Source organism: Aedes aegypti, chromosome 1 (assembly GCF_002204515.2).
Source record: "Aedes aegypti strain LVP_AGWG chromosome 1, AaegL5.0 Primary Assembly, whole genome shotgun sequence".
Classification (NCBI taxonomy): domain Eukaryota; kingdom Metazoa; phylum Arthropoda; class Insecta; order Diptera; family Culicidae; genus Aedes; species Aedes aegypti.
This window is the reverse complement of record NC_035107.1, coordinates 168,934,048-168,951,621: the sequence shown is the minus strand read 5'-3', so window position 1 is coordinate 168,951,621 and position 17,574 is coordinate 168,934,048. Positions and strand designations below refer to the sequence as shown.

Genomic DNA, 17,574 nt, shown 5'->3' with positions numbered 1-17,574 from the left:
TAATTGTATTTAAATTCGGTTGATTTGGGTCGAAATAAATGTAAATTTGAAGCTCTTAGTAAAAAATGGAATATTTAAACAAATTTTGTGGATTTGGGTCAAAACTATAGTAAATTCTATAGACAAAAATAGCAATATTTAAACAAAACCATGAATGTATTCATTTTTTTTTAAATTCAGGCGTGGGGCCCAGATAGTCGTAGCGGTAAACGCACAGCTATTCAGCATGACCATGCTGAGGGTCGTGAATTCGAATCCCGCTGGTCAAAGGAAATTTTCTCGATTCCCAGGGCATAGAGTATCTTCGTACCTGCCACACGATATACACATGCAAAAATGTTCAATTGGCAAAGAAAGCTCTCAGTTAATAACTGTGGAAGTGCTCATAAGAACACTAATCTGAGAAGCAGGCTTTGTCCCAGTTGGAACGTAACGCCAAAAAGAAGAAGAACAAATGAAGAAGAGTTCAGTAGAACGCTGTGTTATATATTTCATATAAAAGACCAATTCTAGAATACTGTCACCTAGTATGCATCTGTACATGATATGGTACGGGTTCCATACTAGGTGACAGTATTTGATCTTTCATATGAAGAACACGAAGAACACATAGAATCAGTACAGAAGCAGTTCCTTTTAACGTCCTTCATAAATTGAATTGGATTATACTACCACTTCCGTCATATGAAGCACTGTGCATGCTCATCAACTTGGAAACACTTCCAATGTATGTAGGAAATTATTGTATGTTGTCCTTTTCGGATTTCTATCCATGTTTCATTAATGTTTTTAAGGGCCGATTTCTTCACCTTCGCTAAAGCCATAAACCACGTTTACCTAAACGATTAAACCACACAGCTAAAAATATGTTGTAAATTTAAGTTTATATTCATGCACATATTTGGAGCATCAAAATAAACCTAAATTTCAACGACCAATCCATTATTTTTTAATCAAATTCACTTTAAATTTACACGATCATGTAATATTCAACCATTTTTAGTTGAAAATTGAATGTTTATTCATATAAATTTACATGATGCTGTAACAACACACAAATTTAATTTATTTTTACAGTAGACTTCAGTTTACATCACATTGAAAATTAAATATTTTTTTCTGTGCAGGTTTAAGGCCTAAGCGATGGTGAAGAAATCGCTTATAAGACTTGTAAGTTCTGGATTGAGTTTAAACGATATGGTGATAACAACAGTTTGTAGTAAGTGAAAAAACTAAAAATGTTGCTTGTCATCGACTTACATTATATGACTCCATTTGCGTGAGATAGAGAATTCTTAAGGAATGTAGGTGGAAAATGGAAGAATTTCAATAAGTACATTTTTCTCAATACGAATTTATAAATGAGAAGTAGCTCACAATGGTCGATGAAATAAGTTTCTTTCAACTATATTTTTTATTAAAAACGTCTGTGTACAATACAAACCTAACAACATATTCTTTTGTTACGCTATAAGTAGATAACTGGTAACACTAACACAATTTATAAATAGGTCTGTAGAGCATTTACTAACCAGTGCACATGGATTGTTTTTTTTTTGCTACTGTACAGACATATAGAAAAAAAGCAACTTATACGTATCAGTCAAAAGCACGCAGTCAAAGAAGTGAAACAAGCTGTTCATATTTTTGCGTGCATACCGCCGACCAGCCCTACTGTTGCATCAACTTGGCACGAGGAAGGAAAACCGAACGCTATAGCAGACTACCAAATGCTAAGCTTATGTTCATGTTGCGTTTATTTCATCCTACCGTACCCTTTGTTGTTTGTCGGCTGCTTGCGATCATAATTGAAAAGCAATAAATTATTAAGTCAAACGGGTTATGGCTGATCGTATCGTTACAGTTGGCATAAGCTTCAGCGGTGGTTCCTTTACCTTTACGGTGCTCACATTGGGCTGGTGGTGTTAGATTTTGTATTCCATGGTACAGTCTCTGCTTAAGATAGTTCAATATGGCTTAAACATATTTCTTCTGGAGTTAAGTTTAAAATCCTAGGAAAAAAATAACGTTAAAAGTACATTTGAATAACTGCACATTCATAAGTTGAAGTACCTTACCCAGAGGATTTAATAGATTTCGCAATTGCTCCTCAATCACTGAATAACATCTCCATTCAGTCTCATTCATTTAACTGCAATTGTTACTTTATGATCCGTCTAATGCTAACAACACGCAGGCGGTATAATTTACGTTTGGCGGTACAATTTACATTCATGCGGAACACACACACACACATTACTTGTAATAGCATAAATTCAATTACTTGTTTGCATCGGGTTTTGAACTCGTAAGCTCCATAACACAAATCAATTTATAAAAAAGAACATTTTCATCGCTTTAAATTGTGACACTCCCCACGCCAACTGTTCGTGGCGCCTTCAGTTTATGGACGATGGTTTTAATCACTGGAACCTTCACTGGGTATGGCTGTGGAATGTGCACTGGGACGTGTTTCTCCACAGGGTACGGTACTGGCTTCTCGATGGGCACTGGGACTTTTTTCTCCACCGGATAAGGCACAATCTTCTCAATCGGAATAGTAATCTCCTTTATTACTGGAACCTGTAAAAACAACAACATGTTTAGACTTCTCAGAACAAATTTGACATACAACATAATTTGTTTATTATTATTATTATAGCTTTATTAAGGAGATTTTCAGCCCTAGGCTAATTTGTTTATATAATTTTTAGATACAAACTTTCAATCAATAAATACGACAGCATCGGATTACTTTAAAACCATGATTCTTACTATAGTACAGCATAATATTAGGGGAGGCATGAAAACCTAGTTTTATTTCCGTGTATACAAAAATGCCGTGTGAGAGAAAGGTTTGAGGGTTTTATGCCATTAGCCCAAATCACATTAAGTAACAGCATTCGAGGAGATGGTTAATTCGAGTAAATGGAATTTTGGGTAGATTCCATTATTATTACATTACATTGTGATCTCATTACCCTGAATTCCTTCAACTCGAATGCCACTACCCCGAAAACACCAGAACCCCGAATGCTGTTACCCCGAACTTATAATTACTTCGCCATAATAGAATTCAAGGTAATGTCTTTCGGAGTTAGGCGTCATGGATGGAATTCAGGGTAGTGGGATTCGGGGTAATGAAGTAGAATCGAACATTGTATATCTCGCGGCGCTTACTCCATAAGGACTCTATCGGAAATAAGTTAGATGGCGCTTGATTCCTAAGCTGAATGATTTTTCTCCACAACACATTAATGATCTCAGTGGACGATTTGTCTCTTGTTTCAAATTTCCACAATCTATGCAATACAATCAGAAGTTTATGACTAGGGAGCCGCTACCGAAGGTTGGCCATTTGGCATAAAGTCGATGGCATAAGGCCGTTTGGCATAATGGTCATTTTGCATTAAGTCGTTTGACATAATGGTTGTTTGGTATGAAAGTCGTTTGGCATAATAAGTCTGAAACCAAGGATTTCTTGAGATGATATTCGTTTTACATTTCTATTAAATCCTTCTGACGGCATTAGGCTTATTTTGGAGTCAATTGATACAAACAGTACACTTTATTTAACAATCACATGCTCTTGAATAAACTATTGCATATTTTAAATTGCCAATAGTATTTTTTTATCCAGAAATCACCCGTCTTTCAAATATAAATTCCTTATTTTTTAATTTTGCTAGTGGATTTTTTTTGCACTGAAGATTTGGATATACAGCGCCCTCCCGATTTTGGCCACAGTCGCTTTTGTCTACCCCTGATTTTGTCAACACCCGTTTTTGGCAATATTTTCTTCCCCAGTTTGGCAACACAATGAAAAATATTTTCATTCGACTACATTTTACCTTACATTTTGAGTTAAAACAAAGTGAAAATAAGTAAAAACGAAAATGTTGGAGGCCATTGTGAGCTAAGAAACATTTTGTGGAACGTATTTATGAGTAGAATTCGCATTTTTCAAAGTTATTGTTTAACTTTAGGAGCAGTCTATTAGGACATTTAAAACAAGTGTAATAAAAGCATGAAATGTTAAGATGATCAACTATCCTATGTGGATCGCAAATGTTTTCTTATTATTGTGCTTTTATTTTATTTTTATATTTATTTTTTCAAATATATCAATCGGATTAGGTGTGGCGATCTGATTAACCTGAAAATGTTTTCAAATTATCCCGTGGTCATCGATTAGTTTATCCGTTAAGAAAATTAATAAATCATTGGTGAGTGATTTCTTTTAGGTATTTCTGTTGGCATTTCAAAAACAGTTGTTGAAGAAACATTGAGAAACTTTGTTCATAACTCTAGATTACAATTTGGGCAATATGTTGAGGGGTTTGTCGAGGTCATTGAAAAATGTTAATAGAGCCATTCTCAGAGAGGATAAAAGATAAGCCCTTGTTCAAAATTCTTTGGACATTGTGTGATTTCCTCCTTCCCGTCGTATTTATCCAATATAGACATATAATAGTCAAGAGTTTTTTTGCCACATTCTTGCGCCAGCTGGCAGATGGTATATCAAAAATAATCAATTATCAAAAATAGACGTTCAGTTTCACACATTATTCTGCAAAAAGAAAAGAAGAAAGAAGTAATGAATACAGTGCCTTCCCGATTTCGGCAACACCCAATTTTATCTACCTTGATTCTAGCAACACCCTTTTTTGGCAACATTTACTTCCAGATTTTGGCAACATATTGAAAAATATTTTTATTTGCTTATTGGGTACATAAACCTTGCATTTTAAGATAAAACAAAGCTAAAACAAATCATAATAAAAATTATGGTGAACATTAAGACCTTGTCTGTGGAACGTACCTATGAATAGAACTTATTATAAGTAATTGCTTAACATAAAGGAGATGTCAGGGATCCAGATAGTCGTAGCGATGAACGCGCAGCTATTCAGCAAGATCCAGCTAAATGTCGTAGGTGCGAATCACACCGCTCGAGGGTCTTTTCGGGTTGGGAATTTTCTCCACTTCTCAAGGCATAAAGTACCATGTATCTGTCACACGATAAATACATTCACAAATGGTCATTAAGCAAAGAATGCGCAAAGTTAGTAACTGTGGAAGTGCTCCTGAGAACTGTAAGCTGAGAAGCAGGCTTTGTGACAGTGGGGACGTAACGCATTTCAGTTATAAGAGAAAACATCGAGAAACTTCATGAATAAATCTAGATTGCAATTTCGTCAGAATTTTATGATTCTTTTCAACATAGTCCTTGGAGGATGAATAGAGGAATCATAAGAGTGATTCATAGAAGAAGCATGGTTAATAATGTATAGACATTTTTGAAATCTTTGAGTTTTCCGCATTCTCGTCGCAATACTAACCTACTAAATAAATTTGCTGACACCTCTACAATTCAGGAATTTCACTAAATAGGTTTTTGTCCATACAAAAAAAGACGTTTATTCTCATACCTCATTCTGCACGAGAAGAAAAACGTTGCTTCAACTGTTTTCACAAATTTTGTAAAAATCTGCAGCATTTTCTTCAGAAATGCATGTTTTTTTTTCATACAAATGTCACAGATGCGAAATACGGTCACAAGTCTTCCAAAGATTTATTAAAGAATTTTCATAAACAATGCATTCGAAAAAAAATCTGATGTAGCTTCAACAATTTCACAGGACATTTTTCAGAAATTCACCAACGAATTTGTAGGCACCCGAAACAATGCTGAATATTTCACAAGGAAATGCGACATACTTTCATGAGGATGTATCACAAAAAGTTGTTTCTGAACATTTATGGAAAAATCATCATTAAATACAGCTATAGGTGAGTAGAAGTTTGTGTAGCGTCAAAAAAATCAGGCATTTCTTCACCTCTTAAATCTTCTACCTATAATACAGCCAAAAAATCGGCAAGGCACTGTATTACATTTCTTTCCGCTGACTCCGCTAAATCTAAGCTACATTTTTTCTGCCAACCGTTTTAACTCTTACGGATATTACAGAAAGTTCCGCAGAAATAAAATCAAAAGTTGTATCCCTATTGTGCCGGTTGGATTTCCATCAGAAGCATCAATCAGTGGAAACCTTGAGAAAATTCATATGCGCCAAAGAAATTTTGCAAGCAGTTTCTTCTATCGGTATTCTTATGAAAAAAAAACTCAATGAAATGAATGAAATGCGAAAACTCAGCAGCGAAACTTGCAACAGTTTTCACTAGGGAAACATGATCCAATTCGGACCTTGTAACAGCTTTTGGAAATAGCTCAAGTAAAAAGTGAATTTCATTAAAAAAAACAGTTGATGGAACCCGAAGCTGATTCAAAACTAGGTACAATCAGCGCTCCCTAACTTGATTTTGAACGGGCCTTAGTGTATGGGAGATATCAAGATAAAGAAAACATATCTTTAAAATTGTATAGCTTTTTGTTTGACAAAATACATTCAAAAAATTCAACATTCAACAAATTGAAATTTTGCATGAAAATATAGGGTAAATTGGACCAGGTTCCACTAATATTTAGCTGGAGCTTGAGCTTGATTGCCGCCCGTGGTTGCTTCTACAGTATCGCCAGATCAGCTGCACTTACACAAGGAACCAACCAGATGACTGCTTGGGATTAACAGGCACCCTCAGTGTATAAAAGCTGGTGATCTTCTATTTTTAGGGAACAATGGTGCCTGCCACGTCAGAATGCAGTAGCGTTGGGCGAATTTGACCAGAACATCGATGTTACTGAATCGATTCAAATTCGATACGTCGAATCAATTCACCGATGTTTCTGAATCGATTCGATTTTCAAGCTCATATGAAAAATTAACAAAATATGCTCTACAAATAAGACCAAATGAATTTGCATACGATTTTAAAAATTCCTTAAAATGAATAACATTTGAATTTGAACATTATTGATCAAACACTTCAAGGCGGATGCAAAACTAAGCTTATGCGTCATCAATTCGTTAAAAAAATCTTATCAATTTCTACCATGCGAATCTAAAAAAAAATCGAATGAAGAAAATCGATTCACTCGATTTTGAGTGCTCCAAACATCGATTCAAAAAATCGATTAATCGGAACGAGAAAATCGATTTTCGGAACATCGATTCAAAATCGCCCATCGCTAGAATGCAGACCAATGAAGGAAGGGGGAAGAATTGATGATGAATTCAACTGGCTCCCACGGTTGACCGTATATACCACTGCATCAACGCCAGTTCATGCGGGAAGGGTGAGAGGGTGGGGTAATTTTTATGGCAGAGAGGCTTGCTTGTTTTGGTTAGCAGATCAGGCGTAAAGGAAGGCATGCTATAATAATGAACGAATGGAAGCGTAGGGAAACGGTTTATTTCTGTCCGTCTCGGGTTCTAGCAAATGCTATGAACTGTGATAGATACATCAACTGTGATATATTAAGAGTAGTAGATAGACGCAAGTGAAAGATACAACAACAAAGTACGAGGAATGGGACGGGCCTGGAATTAAACCCATGACCTTCTGCTTATGAAGCAGAAGCGGTAGCCATTAGACCACCAACCCATATTTTTCTAGCATACAAGACTCCTGGGTTCAAATCCCAGCCGAGCACGTGGATTTTTTTTTTCATAATTTCATCCATAATTTGTCCATTTTTACCACGCGTAATGAGTTAATTAATTTCATTTTTTTTTCTTTTTTCAAGAAATTCTTTCCAATCCTCTGAACATTAATTTTGCTACTATCGGCAAAATATTTCCCGAATCTCAGCAAACGAACATAATGCTTGATAAGATTCCGCCATAAACTCTTTATCTGGGTGCATGCCAGTCATCACAATAAAAAGCGTTGAAAAAGTGCCATGATCCGAAAAAGGCGTGTACACACTTAAATCAGAATGCTGATCTCAGCTGTGCAAATCTCGGTTAAACTTCGGTTGGTGACATCTCTACAAATGTGACGTTTGATGCCAGCGGCACTCTAAGGTGTATCTATAGAAGAAAACTAGATTTGTTGCGAAATTAAGTTGCTGATTGCTCGTCTGTGCGAATCTCGGTAAAAGAATGAAAAGTATGCGAGCTCAACTGAGTGTGTAATTTTTTGTATCTTCTCTTATTTAACATTAATTTTGGAATAATTAACGAGAAGTAGTTTGTCGAAGTAAGTTTTGATTTTAGCTAAGCAAATTAAACTAAGTATAAATTGTTATCCCAAATCCCGGGACAAGTAAAATTGGCGGGAAATGGACACTCTATTTGACGTTTTAAATAAACCAAATTTTAATATTGATTGGGCGCTTGCAGCAAACAAAAGTGTGCCCAATGGCTCCCTTTGATTTTACTGGGTAACGCTTTGAAACGGAAAACACGTTAAGGAACGTTTCCCAGCAAAATCAAATGGGTCCGTTGGGCACACTAAACAAAGGCTGCAAGTGCCCTTTAATGCATTTGGGTCGATGTACCAATAGCCGCATAGCTAAGAACAAATATACGTATAAAATCAAAAATAACGTTAGCGTCATTATTTTTACATCATCTGAAAGCTTTTTATCTTGGTTTTGTGGGAAAAATATGAAAACTACGAAAACTCAAATGTTTGTATTTATTATCGCGTGTGCCACTATAGGAATACATGTGCCTATAGTAGCACTATTTCTAATTTCTGTTCCTACACACTAAGCTCTTACGGTGTATTTCACCGTAATCTCAACAGCTGAACAGTTCGGTGAAATAAAACATCGTAATTCCGTCGAAATTTTACGGATTCCGGTGATTTTTCATGGAAAACTGTAAAAAATTACCGTACTCCGTTAATTTATTTCACCGAAATGTTCAGCTGTTGAGATTTTACAGGAATCCGTAAAATAATTTAAGTGGTATAGTACACTAGCATCACTGCGTTGGCAAAATAATTATCAAAACTGTATTTTTACAATATTTTCATATTTTCCTACAAAGTGTGGATCAAAAGCTTTCGTTTAATGTAAAAAAGTTCAATTATTTCGTATAATAAAAAATAGTTTCTCTCAGTAGTGCTACTATAGGAACAATAGGTTTACTATAGACGCAAGCGAGCTCAAATTAGAAGCAAAACTAATTATTTCGATCACTTTTTGAAAAAAAGCAAGCTGTTTATCAATGGTACTTAGATAAATAGCTCCTGACCGTCATGTCAAAAAATGTTTTGAAACGATTTATAGCAAAACGGCCGTAAAAAGCCACTAGTGCGACTATAGGGGACTTTTCACTAAGGGAACACCGACCCTATAATACTATTCCAATGTTTTCAATGAAACATTGCACCTACAAGCCGTAAGAATGATTCATATGATTTGTCATAGGAGCCAATTTCATCATGTATCCAAATAAGTTTTTTCAGCACAATATTTTGGATAGTTTGGTGATCCCATGTACTAACGAGTCAAATTATTTTACAAGTATTGGCACATACATCGTTGTATATGAAAACACAAGTTTTCGTCAAAGAATACTTTCAGGCTTGAGTTTTCTGGTCTAGGTAGCAATCCGTCATACTTGGCTATTTTGTATGTAGCATATGGAATTAAATGAAATTAATGACGTAGACAGCAGCGATACATAATAGGAGAAAATAATGCAATCTGTAGCACATCCGTTATTGTTTTGTTTCATTGAATTCAAAATTGTTGCATTTACAGAGCTTAATTTTAAGTCTTTGTGTTCGTCAGCTTGGAAAAGCTTGTGTAGGTACCAAAGTATAATAATAAATCTTCGAGCTGTTTAGTGGAATACCTATAAGTAAATGAAATAAACTGAATTTACCATTTAATTCCACTACAGTTTGTATCTTTCGTATTTCAACCTCAACTGTAAGGATGTCTTCAGCGTCCTGTACTAGAAACGACGCTGAACACGGCCTTACAGTCGAGGTCGATATACTTGAATCTGTCAAAATATACAGACTTTAGTGGAATTAAATGGTATCTAAAAAAACTACCGGAGCTCCAATCGAGCCAAATTATAAAGTAGAGCAATCAAATGAAATCAACCATAAAAAATCAAATGTAACCTAGATTGAAAGGCCCCTAGGCCGACCACATTAGTTGTGACACCAATATGAAAATAAAAAGAATTAAACCGAAAAAGTGGTATAGTACTAAACTCGATTTTTTTCTCATTTACTTACCAAAGTACAGCTTTTTGTTTGTCTTCAATGGTTATAGCAGCTATTAAGTTTTAACTGTGCAGGCAATATTTGTGATCGAATAAAATGAAAGTTCACAGAGAAATCTTCAGTTTGTTTGTGATCAGCAGGGCCAAACTGGAAGTTACACATAATCTATGAGCAACTCTGAATTTACCATATTTCATATACCGTCGTTGGGGGTGACAATGGGTCAAAAAGGGATATGTGCGAATTATTTTTTGAATAACTATCGCAATTTAACTCCAATAAACTTCAAATTTGGTGTGTATGTACTTTGATGGTACATTAACAACTGTTCAAAAAATTAAAGACAAATATTTATTCTCAGCGGCATCACAAGAGAATGAAAAATGACCCAATCTCACCCCATAGAGGGGGTGACATTGGGTCACTGTAATTGAAATAACTTGTTTTTGAGAATATGATTTCAAAACCATTCACAACTGAAAAATATTGACAAAAACGATGCAAACAAGACAAAAAGATATCTAAGATGTTTCACAAGTATGATAAACCCACTTAAAAGAAAGATTATACTGAAAATTGAAGAGCTATGAGAAAAAATATGTAAACCCAACATTTATCGTCAAGTTTACATAAATTTTCTTGGTTTTTCCCTCAAATTGTCTTCAAATTCTCATCCCCATTGCTATAGAGCCCATTCAGTTTCCCCAAAGGTGTACTGAAACAGTGATTAATTTAAACCTTCGCAAATAGTTAAATTTCAGTGCGGCATTCCACGATCAATAAATTTCAGGCAGAAGTTTTCAAAATGCGTTGTATTGCTATTCAATGCACGGAATACTCAAGTAGACTTGTTTGATGTTTCAGAGATGTTGTATTTAGAAAGAATAAACACATCTTAATGAAAAAAGAGAACACCCGGCACCGTAAAATGTCAAAAAAAGTGGACTTGGAATTTCATTTACTATCGTTCTTGCTTGACCCAATCTCACCCCCATTTTCAATGTTTTAGACATCGTACCAAAAAAAAAAAATGATTTTTTGGTGAGAAAATCAAACAGATTCCGGAAAATACCTGTGATGTGTAATGAAAAGACTTTCAACATTCTACTAATACAACGATAGAGGCTAGAGTACATGCGTGATACTTTGTACAGGAGAAATTTAATTTTGTAAATTTTATCTAGTTTCAACATGCAAGTTTATTTATGTAGTAAACAAAAACTACTATTTCTAAAAATGTATATTGTTATGAATTATGTGTAATAATATGTTCCCTAACATATGAATTATTAATTTAAGTAATATCAGTGTTATTAGCTGAAATATTTTACAAAACATATTTTTCCATTTTGACCCAATTTCACCCCCTAGACCCATTGTCACCCCATCGACGGTATTTTTTTAAAATTAAACCCTTTAACCGTGAATTTTATTACCACGAATGCCATAAACCTGAAGACCATCATATCGAGTTTCAGTTCCTAGAATGGCGTTATCCAGAATTCCATTATCACGGGACAATATAATTCAAGGTAATCATATGGTCGGGGCAATAGCATTTGGCGTAATGGTGTGTTCAGGGTGAAGGCATTCGGGGAAATGAAATTTGGAATTAAGGGACAGAATCTCCTCAAGAGAATTTTGATGTGAGTATTTGTTTTTAAGGAAGACATGTAAAATTTGGCTCTGCAGGTGTTATAATTCAATAAAACCAAATAATAACGGATATTTCTTTTTTTCATAAGCGTGGTCCAAGTACTCAGGGTTTCTCTTTAGGAGTTAGCTGGAGAATGGGTTGATGGATTTATATAACTTTTTAATTAAAGTATTCATCCAGGGCTCTCATGTGTTTGTGTGTTCGAAAAATACGGGAAACCCACAGGTAAAAAAGTGAATTCATGACAACTCAAAATGTAGTAATGTATGCTATACATCAGTGTTTCCCAAAGTGGGCGAACATTTTTAAAATGGAATTTTTTGGGGGGCGAAAATCCTAGAAAGGGGACGAAAGTGGGAGAAACTGAAAACTACGATTCAATTGGAGAAGAGACTCAATTTAATAAGAGATTATACTCTGACTACAAATATATAATATAGTTCTGAATACGTCATGTTTTGGGAAAATTTCAGTTAAAAAATGTAAAAGGTACAAACAAAAGGAGGGAAAGTTTTAGAAGTGAAAGATTTCACTTCTAAAACTTTCCCTCCATTTGTTTGTACCTTTTAACATTTTTTAACTGAAATTTTCCCAAAACATGACGTATTCAGAACTATATTATATATTTGTAGTCAGAGATAGTTTTAAATTGATCAATTTCATTTTATTATTAAACATTTTTAGAAATTGGTTCAAAAATCTAAATTCAATAAATAGATGTTTTATTTACGAAAGAGCTTTAGAATTGGGCAGCAAGTGGCCAAGTTTTCGGTAACACTTATGACTAACTTATAGCACAAACTATTGAAAAAATCAGAAAATTTTACTAGCAAAAATTAGGTGTTAACGTTGGAACTAATTACCAAAAACGTTAATCATGTAACTGAAACTAGATTTAAAGTATTATCGGATAAAAATTCCCAGGTTTTCAGAAAAAAAAGTATTTTTTAAAACAAAAAACGTTTTTATATAAAAAAATCTAACATTTGTTTTTACAATTATAAAAAGAACACATTTATTCAATCAAATTAATAAGTTTCGAAATTCAGAAAGTCAGCCAAATTTTTTTAGCTCAGTGAAAACTGGTGCAGTAGCATGTAAAACTCTTAGGTTGTTTGTTGTTATGAATTACTTACCAGCACATCATTTTAAAAAAGGGTCGATTATTGAAATTTAAGAAAATGTATCGTGATGATATTTTGCAGATTAACAGATAGATTTTATGATACAAGAATATCATTGAATACAATATGAATAATTTAAACTTCAAAACCGCATATGTTTGACATTTTTATATAAGTAACCTTGATAAATTAAGCAATTTTTGATTTTTTCTTGTAATATATTGGTCTGAATTTTAGCAAAGTAGAGCGTCTAATACATTTTTTTTCAGAAACATAAGGGGGGCGATTTTAAAAATATATTGGCCTCAGGGGGCGAAAGTCAAAAAAGTTTGGGAAGCACTGCTATACATGATCACAAGAGTATTGAGAATGGTTCACAGTGTCATATTTTGGCCAACAGTTCATTACTCACCAATTAAAGTTTATGTTCGGAATAACCGATGGACCAGCTAGTTGGGCTGCACAATATTCTATGGTTAATAATTATAATACAAAATTGGCTCAGTAATGACTTATAGTGGTTGACCCTATGGAAAATCAGTTATTTGTGAAAAACTATTGCAGCATGAAAGTGAAATGTGTTTTAACATGCTTAACTGTATTAGAATACATAGATATTCTATTTGAAATTAGTGTTTTAATGGTAACACCACCAAAAGGCCGTCCAAATTTCCTAGATCTTCTCATTCACAACTTCGCTCAGAAGTTACAAATAACCAAATAAACAAACTTTGAATAAAATATTGGAGGTATATTTCATCTGATAATCACGGCCAATGAAAACCCGTTTAAATAGCTCACATTTCCAATGATTTTTTGGATTTATACAATGAAAATGGCGTAGATTCAAAACGGACCCTACGATTTTTTTTATTGTTGCACATACTTGATGTAAATTTGTTTCTGATAATAATGGTCAAGGGAGCACCGTGTATTTATGTTAAGTTAGAATGGAAGGGTTTTTTTTAAAGCAAGTGAATTTAATTCACCTGTAGAAATTATAAACTCCAACGGCAAATGAAATGTGATTTGTTGTTAACAAAATGTTGATAACAGCCTTTTTCAGTTATACCAAACTAGAATGAAAGTGTTACCTATCACAGAATACCTAGATATAAAAAAAATGTTATGTGTGAAATAATACTAATAAAAAATTAAAAAAAAACCTTGTTTTGCATTACGATAATATGATCAGTATATGGAGAAACGGTTTCCATTATCAATTCTTGGTCATACAGTTGAAAGGGCAATTTCCGATGGATATTAACTTACCGCCACTGGTTGCGATACAGGGACGTGAACAGGATATGGCTGAGGGACCGGTACTAATACCGGATGCGGAATATGAACCTTGACTCCTTTGGGAATTGGCACATGAATTTTCGTAACATATGGTATCGGCACGGGTTTTTCCACTTCAATGTGCTGGCTTATGGGGATCGTCTTTGCTTTGGTGTGAATTATTTTTGGCGCCCTGTATCGATCACCATAATTGTCATCGTCATCATCTTCATCATCGCTATGGTGAGTATTTTTGATAATAGAAGACGTTGGTTCTTTTGCCGAGTGTATGATACTGTACGATTGCAAGATCGGTATGATCGACTTCTTTTTATAATAGCCTGAGTTACCATTTTCATAGCCATGACTATAACTTCCCCGGTCATCGGCATCTTCTTCACTATCACTGTCAACATTAGCCGGAGGGGGTCTATGTTTCACAGAAGAAGTAAATGATGTCATGAAGCCAGGGCTGGTCGAAGAACTTGATGATGAATGTCCATAGCTGTCGTGAATTGTGGAGGCATCTGTATCATAATCATCGTTATCACCTAAATAACTCAAGTCCAATGGTTTACGAACATTGTAATTTTTTCCTGACGGTTCATAAGAAAACACATATTTTCCTAGCACTCGTGCCGGATCAGGCTCTGGAACAGGTTCAGCACGAGTTACGAAAGCACCAATCGCGAGAAAAGCCAACTGCAATCCAAGAACAAGCATTTTAAACACTTTTACATCTGATCGATTTGAATCTAGGAAAAACAAACTCACTTGACATATCATTTCTTCCACCTTGCTTTAACACCAAGTGCTGTTCAGCTGCACTGCAAAATTGTTATTTTCACACCTACACTTCCCAGAAACCACTGGCTATGCTCATCGAAGCGACCCAAAAGCACGCTATGCTTCCGTCTGGTTTACTTTCTGCGGTCAAACAATGCGATCGATGCCGATAAGCAGTGCACAATGTAGATCCAATGTTGACAGGGTGGCGTTTGTTCATGGAATAAGCAGCACCATTTCAACGAAGGCATCATTTATATTAAGTAAAATTGGAATCGACCACCAACTTCAGCTGCATCAGCTAAGGTGCACCACAAACTGGGCACGAATAACCGCATGAAAGCAAATGAGCCAATTACGAATAACGACGTCTTCCACATTGATGAATCTAAAGCCGATTCGGAATGGCTTGCTGGAAAGGGTTAGATAAATCGATTCAAGACAACAGATAAGTTTTAGAATTGTCAGGGAACGATAAAGGTACGATGGTTTGATTGGAAATTGATACCGGTAGCTATTATGTCAATTTACTTATTTTTTAAGCCGTCAACGTCTTGAAGGTATTATTATAGAACAAAGTGATTTACTCTTGAAAACTTATTCATTTCCATGAACAAAACATAAACAACTAATGTTGCAATAAAAAATAGTTTTAAGCTGCGCCGATAATTATCACCAATAAGGCGACAGCGATAGTAATCTCGTGATACATGCTTTAATAACACTATTTGCGCCGCATTCATTGAGCGTTTCGAGAGTGTTTTGTTATAATCAGTTGTTATATTAGCACGATTATTGGCACGCTTACCGCTCAGCCACATACCTTGAATGTTGCGGTTTACCCAGTAAGACGAGCTCTTTTTGCTATAATCAAACAGATTGCCTATGCATACCAAAGGCTTATACAGCAATCTAATGAAAAAAAGATAGACAATGTTTTGATAATGTAATATTTCGAAGGCTTGAACCTGATTGGTTGGTTCCTATTTTTAACTCTTTTAAATGTATCATTTTTTTATATCCAGGTGTTCTGTGTTAGGCAACACCAGCGCTGCTCGGTTTGGATGATCGAGTTCCAATCTCATGACAGCTCGGAGGGCCTTTCTGCGGGCTTTCATAATTTTCTTGATCTCCGGGGACCATCAAAGGAGTGCCTTTCGGTCGGGTGTGTTGCTAGTTTTCGGAATTGATACGCTTGCCGGTTGAGTAAGGATAGCCACTTGGTTGATGATTACGGATAGATGCGCAGATGTTGATGTTATAGGTGGCCCAATCTGTTAGGTCATATAACCATCGAGGTCGTCTGGTTGTGACAGAAGCCTCGGAGGCTACTGAGATTTAAAAAGGATGATGGTCGCTTCCACATAGAAATGCCGGACCTTTGACCGAGTAACTACTGAAAAGTCAATTGCTGTTGAGTAGTAACCTTTGAAAAATGTTAGGGCCATCATTTAGAATAGTTAGATCACTATCCGCCGTTATACGCATAACTGTCCCATGTTACTTTTTGTCATTTTTTAGTTTTTATAGCCAAAAAGTCTATTTTAAGCTATGTTATTAGAAAACAATTTCATAAAATATACTTTGCTCGAAGACTCCATGAAGAGCATACCAAGCCAATTTGAATTTCTACGCATAACTGTCTCGTTACTCAACTTCAACGCATATCTGTCCCACTATGTATTTTTCAGCACCATTTTCAAATAAAGTGCAAGGTTTTTTTTTGGCTGTGTAAAATCTTTTTTATATCATATTGTTACTTTGGCTTTACACTCTATGTAGTACATTATCTGTCTAAGGCCATAGTATTCTGAGACTATTGTATAGGGGATAGACAAAATGATTTCGAAAGGCGACATTTTGCCTAAATTCAACCGCTCACAACTCTTTGAAAAAAAAAATGAGATTGAATGTATCCGAAAGCACTGGACGAAAAATTTGCTTGGCCATGCATATTGGTCACCGGACCTTAGATGTTTTGGGGTTTCCTTTTCTCAGTTCTTCTGTTGATTATATGTTTGTACTGTTTAAATTTGTATTGATGCCAACGATTCTCGTTGAAACTGGAACCAATTGAAAATTTAAAGCGAGCGAACGCATTAAAATTCGTTCGAAATCTTCCTAAATATGGACTATACTGGTGGCCGATTTGTAACAATCCGAAACCATATAAACCCATCCATTACCAGCCCCCCTAAACGAGTGTTGGAAAAAACACATTTTGGGCTGTAACTTTTTTATTTTTTGATATTTTTAAACCAATTTTGACACAAGAAGCGCATATCCTTCTAGTTTGAGGGCTTGGACAGGATTGACCACCTGGTTCGGAGTTATTCCGGAATCAAAATGGGTGTTTCGAAATGGCCACTTTCGAAAAAGTGAATTTGCAATATGAAATCCGCTGATTTTTCACAATTTTTACCTCTATAACGATGAGGACGGATGTCTACAAAGCCATCATGGTCACTACATGGCACGGATCACAATTTCCGGATGTTCCGGGGAACCGGTTCCGGAGCGAGTAAATACTATCATGCGACACATCAAACTTCATGATTTTTCAAATAATTGCATTCTATTACTGAGCAGCGCAGTTCAGAACCCATTTGGCCACTTTGGAATCGGTATCCG

At 35.3% G+C, this 17,574-nt stretch overlaps 1 protein-coding gene across 2 annotated transcripts; it reads right to left on the bottom strand.

The window, feature by feature from the left end:
- Positions 1–1,391: 1,391 nt before the first annotated feature.
- LOC5571018 lies at positions 1,392–15,333 on the bottom strand. 2 transcript variants are annotated; one of them, XM_021853359.1, is made up of 4 exons: positions 14,932–15,333; positions 14,149–14,859; positions 2,074–2,583; positions 1,392–2,012 (listed from the first exon to the last, which is right to left on the bottom strand). In XM_021853359.1, the coding sequence occupies exons 1-3, from the start codon at positions 14,941–14,943 to the stop codon at positions 2,359–2,361; spliced, it is 948 nt and encodes a 315-aa protein (XP_021709051.1). In that variant the 5' UTR covers positions 14,944–15,333; the 3' UTR covers positions 1,392–2,012; positions 2,074–2,358. The 2 variants fall into 2 exon arrangements, with proteins under 2 accessions (XP_021709051.1, XP_021709046.1); XM_021853354.1 differs by having other exon boundaries at positions 2,079–2,583.
- Positions 15,334–17,574: the final 2,241 nt, after the last annotated feature.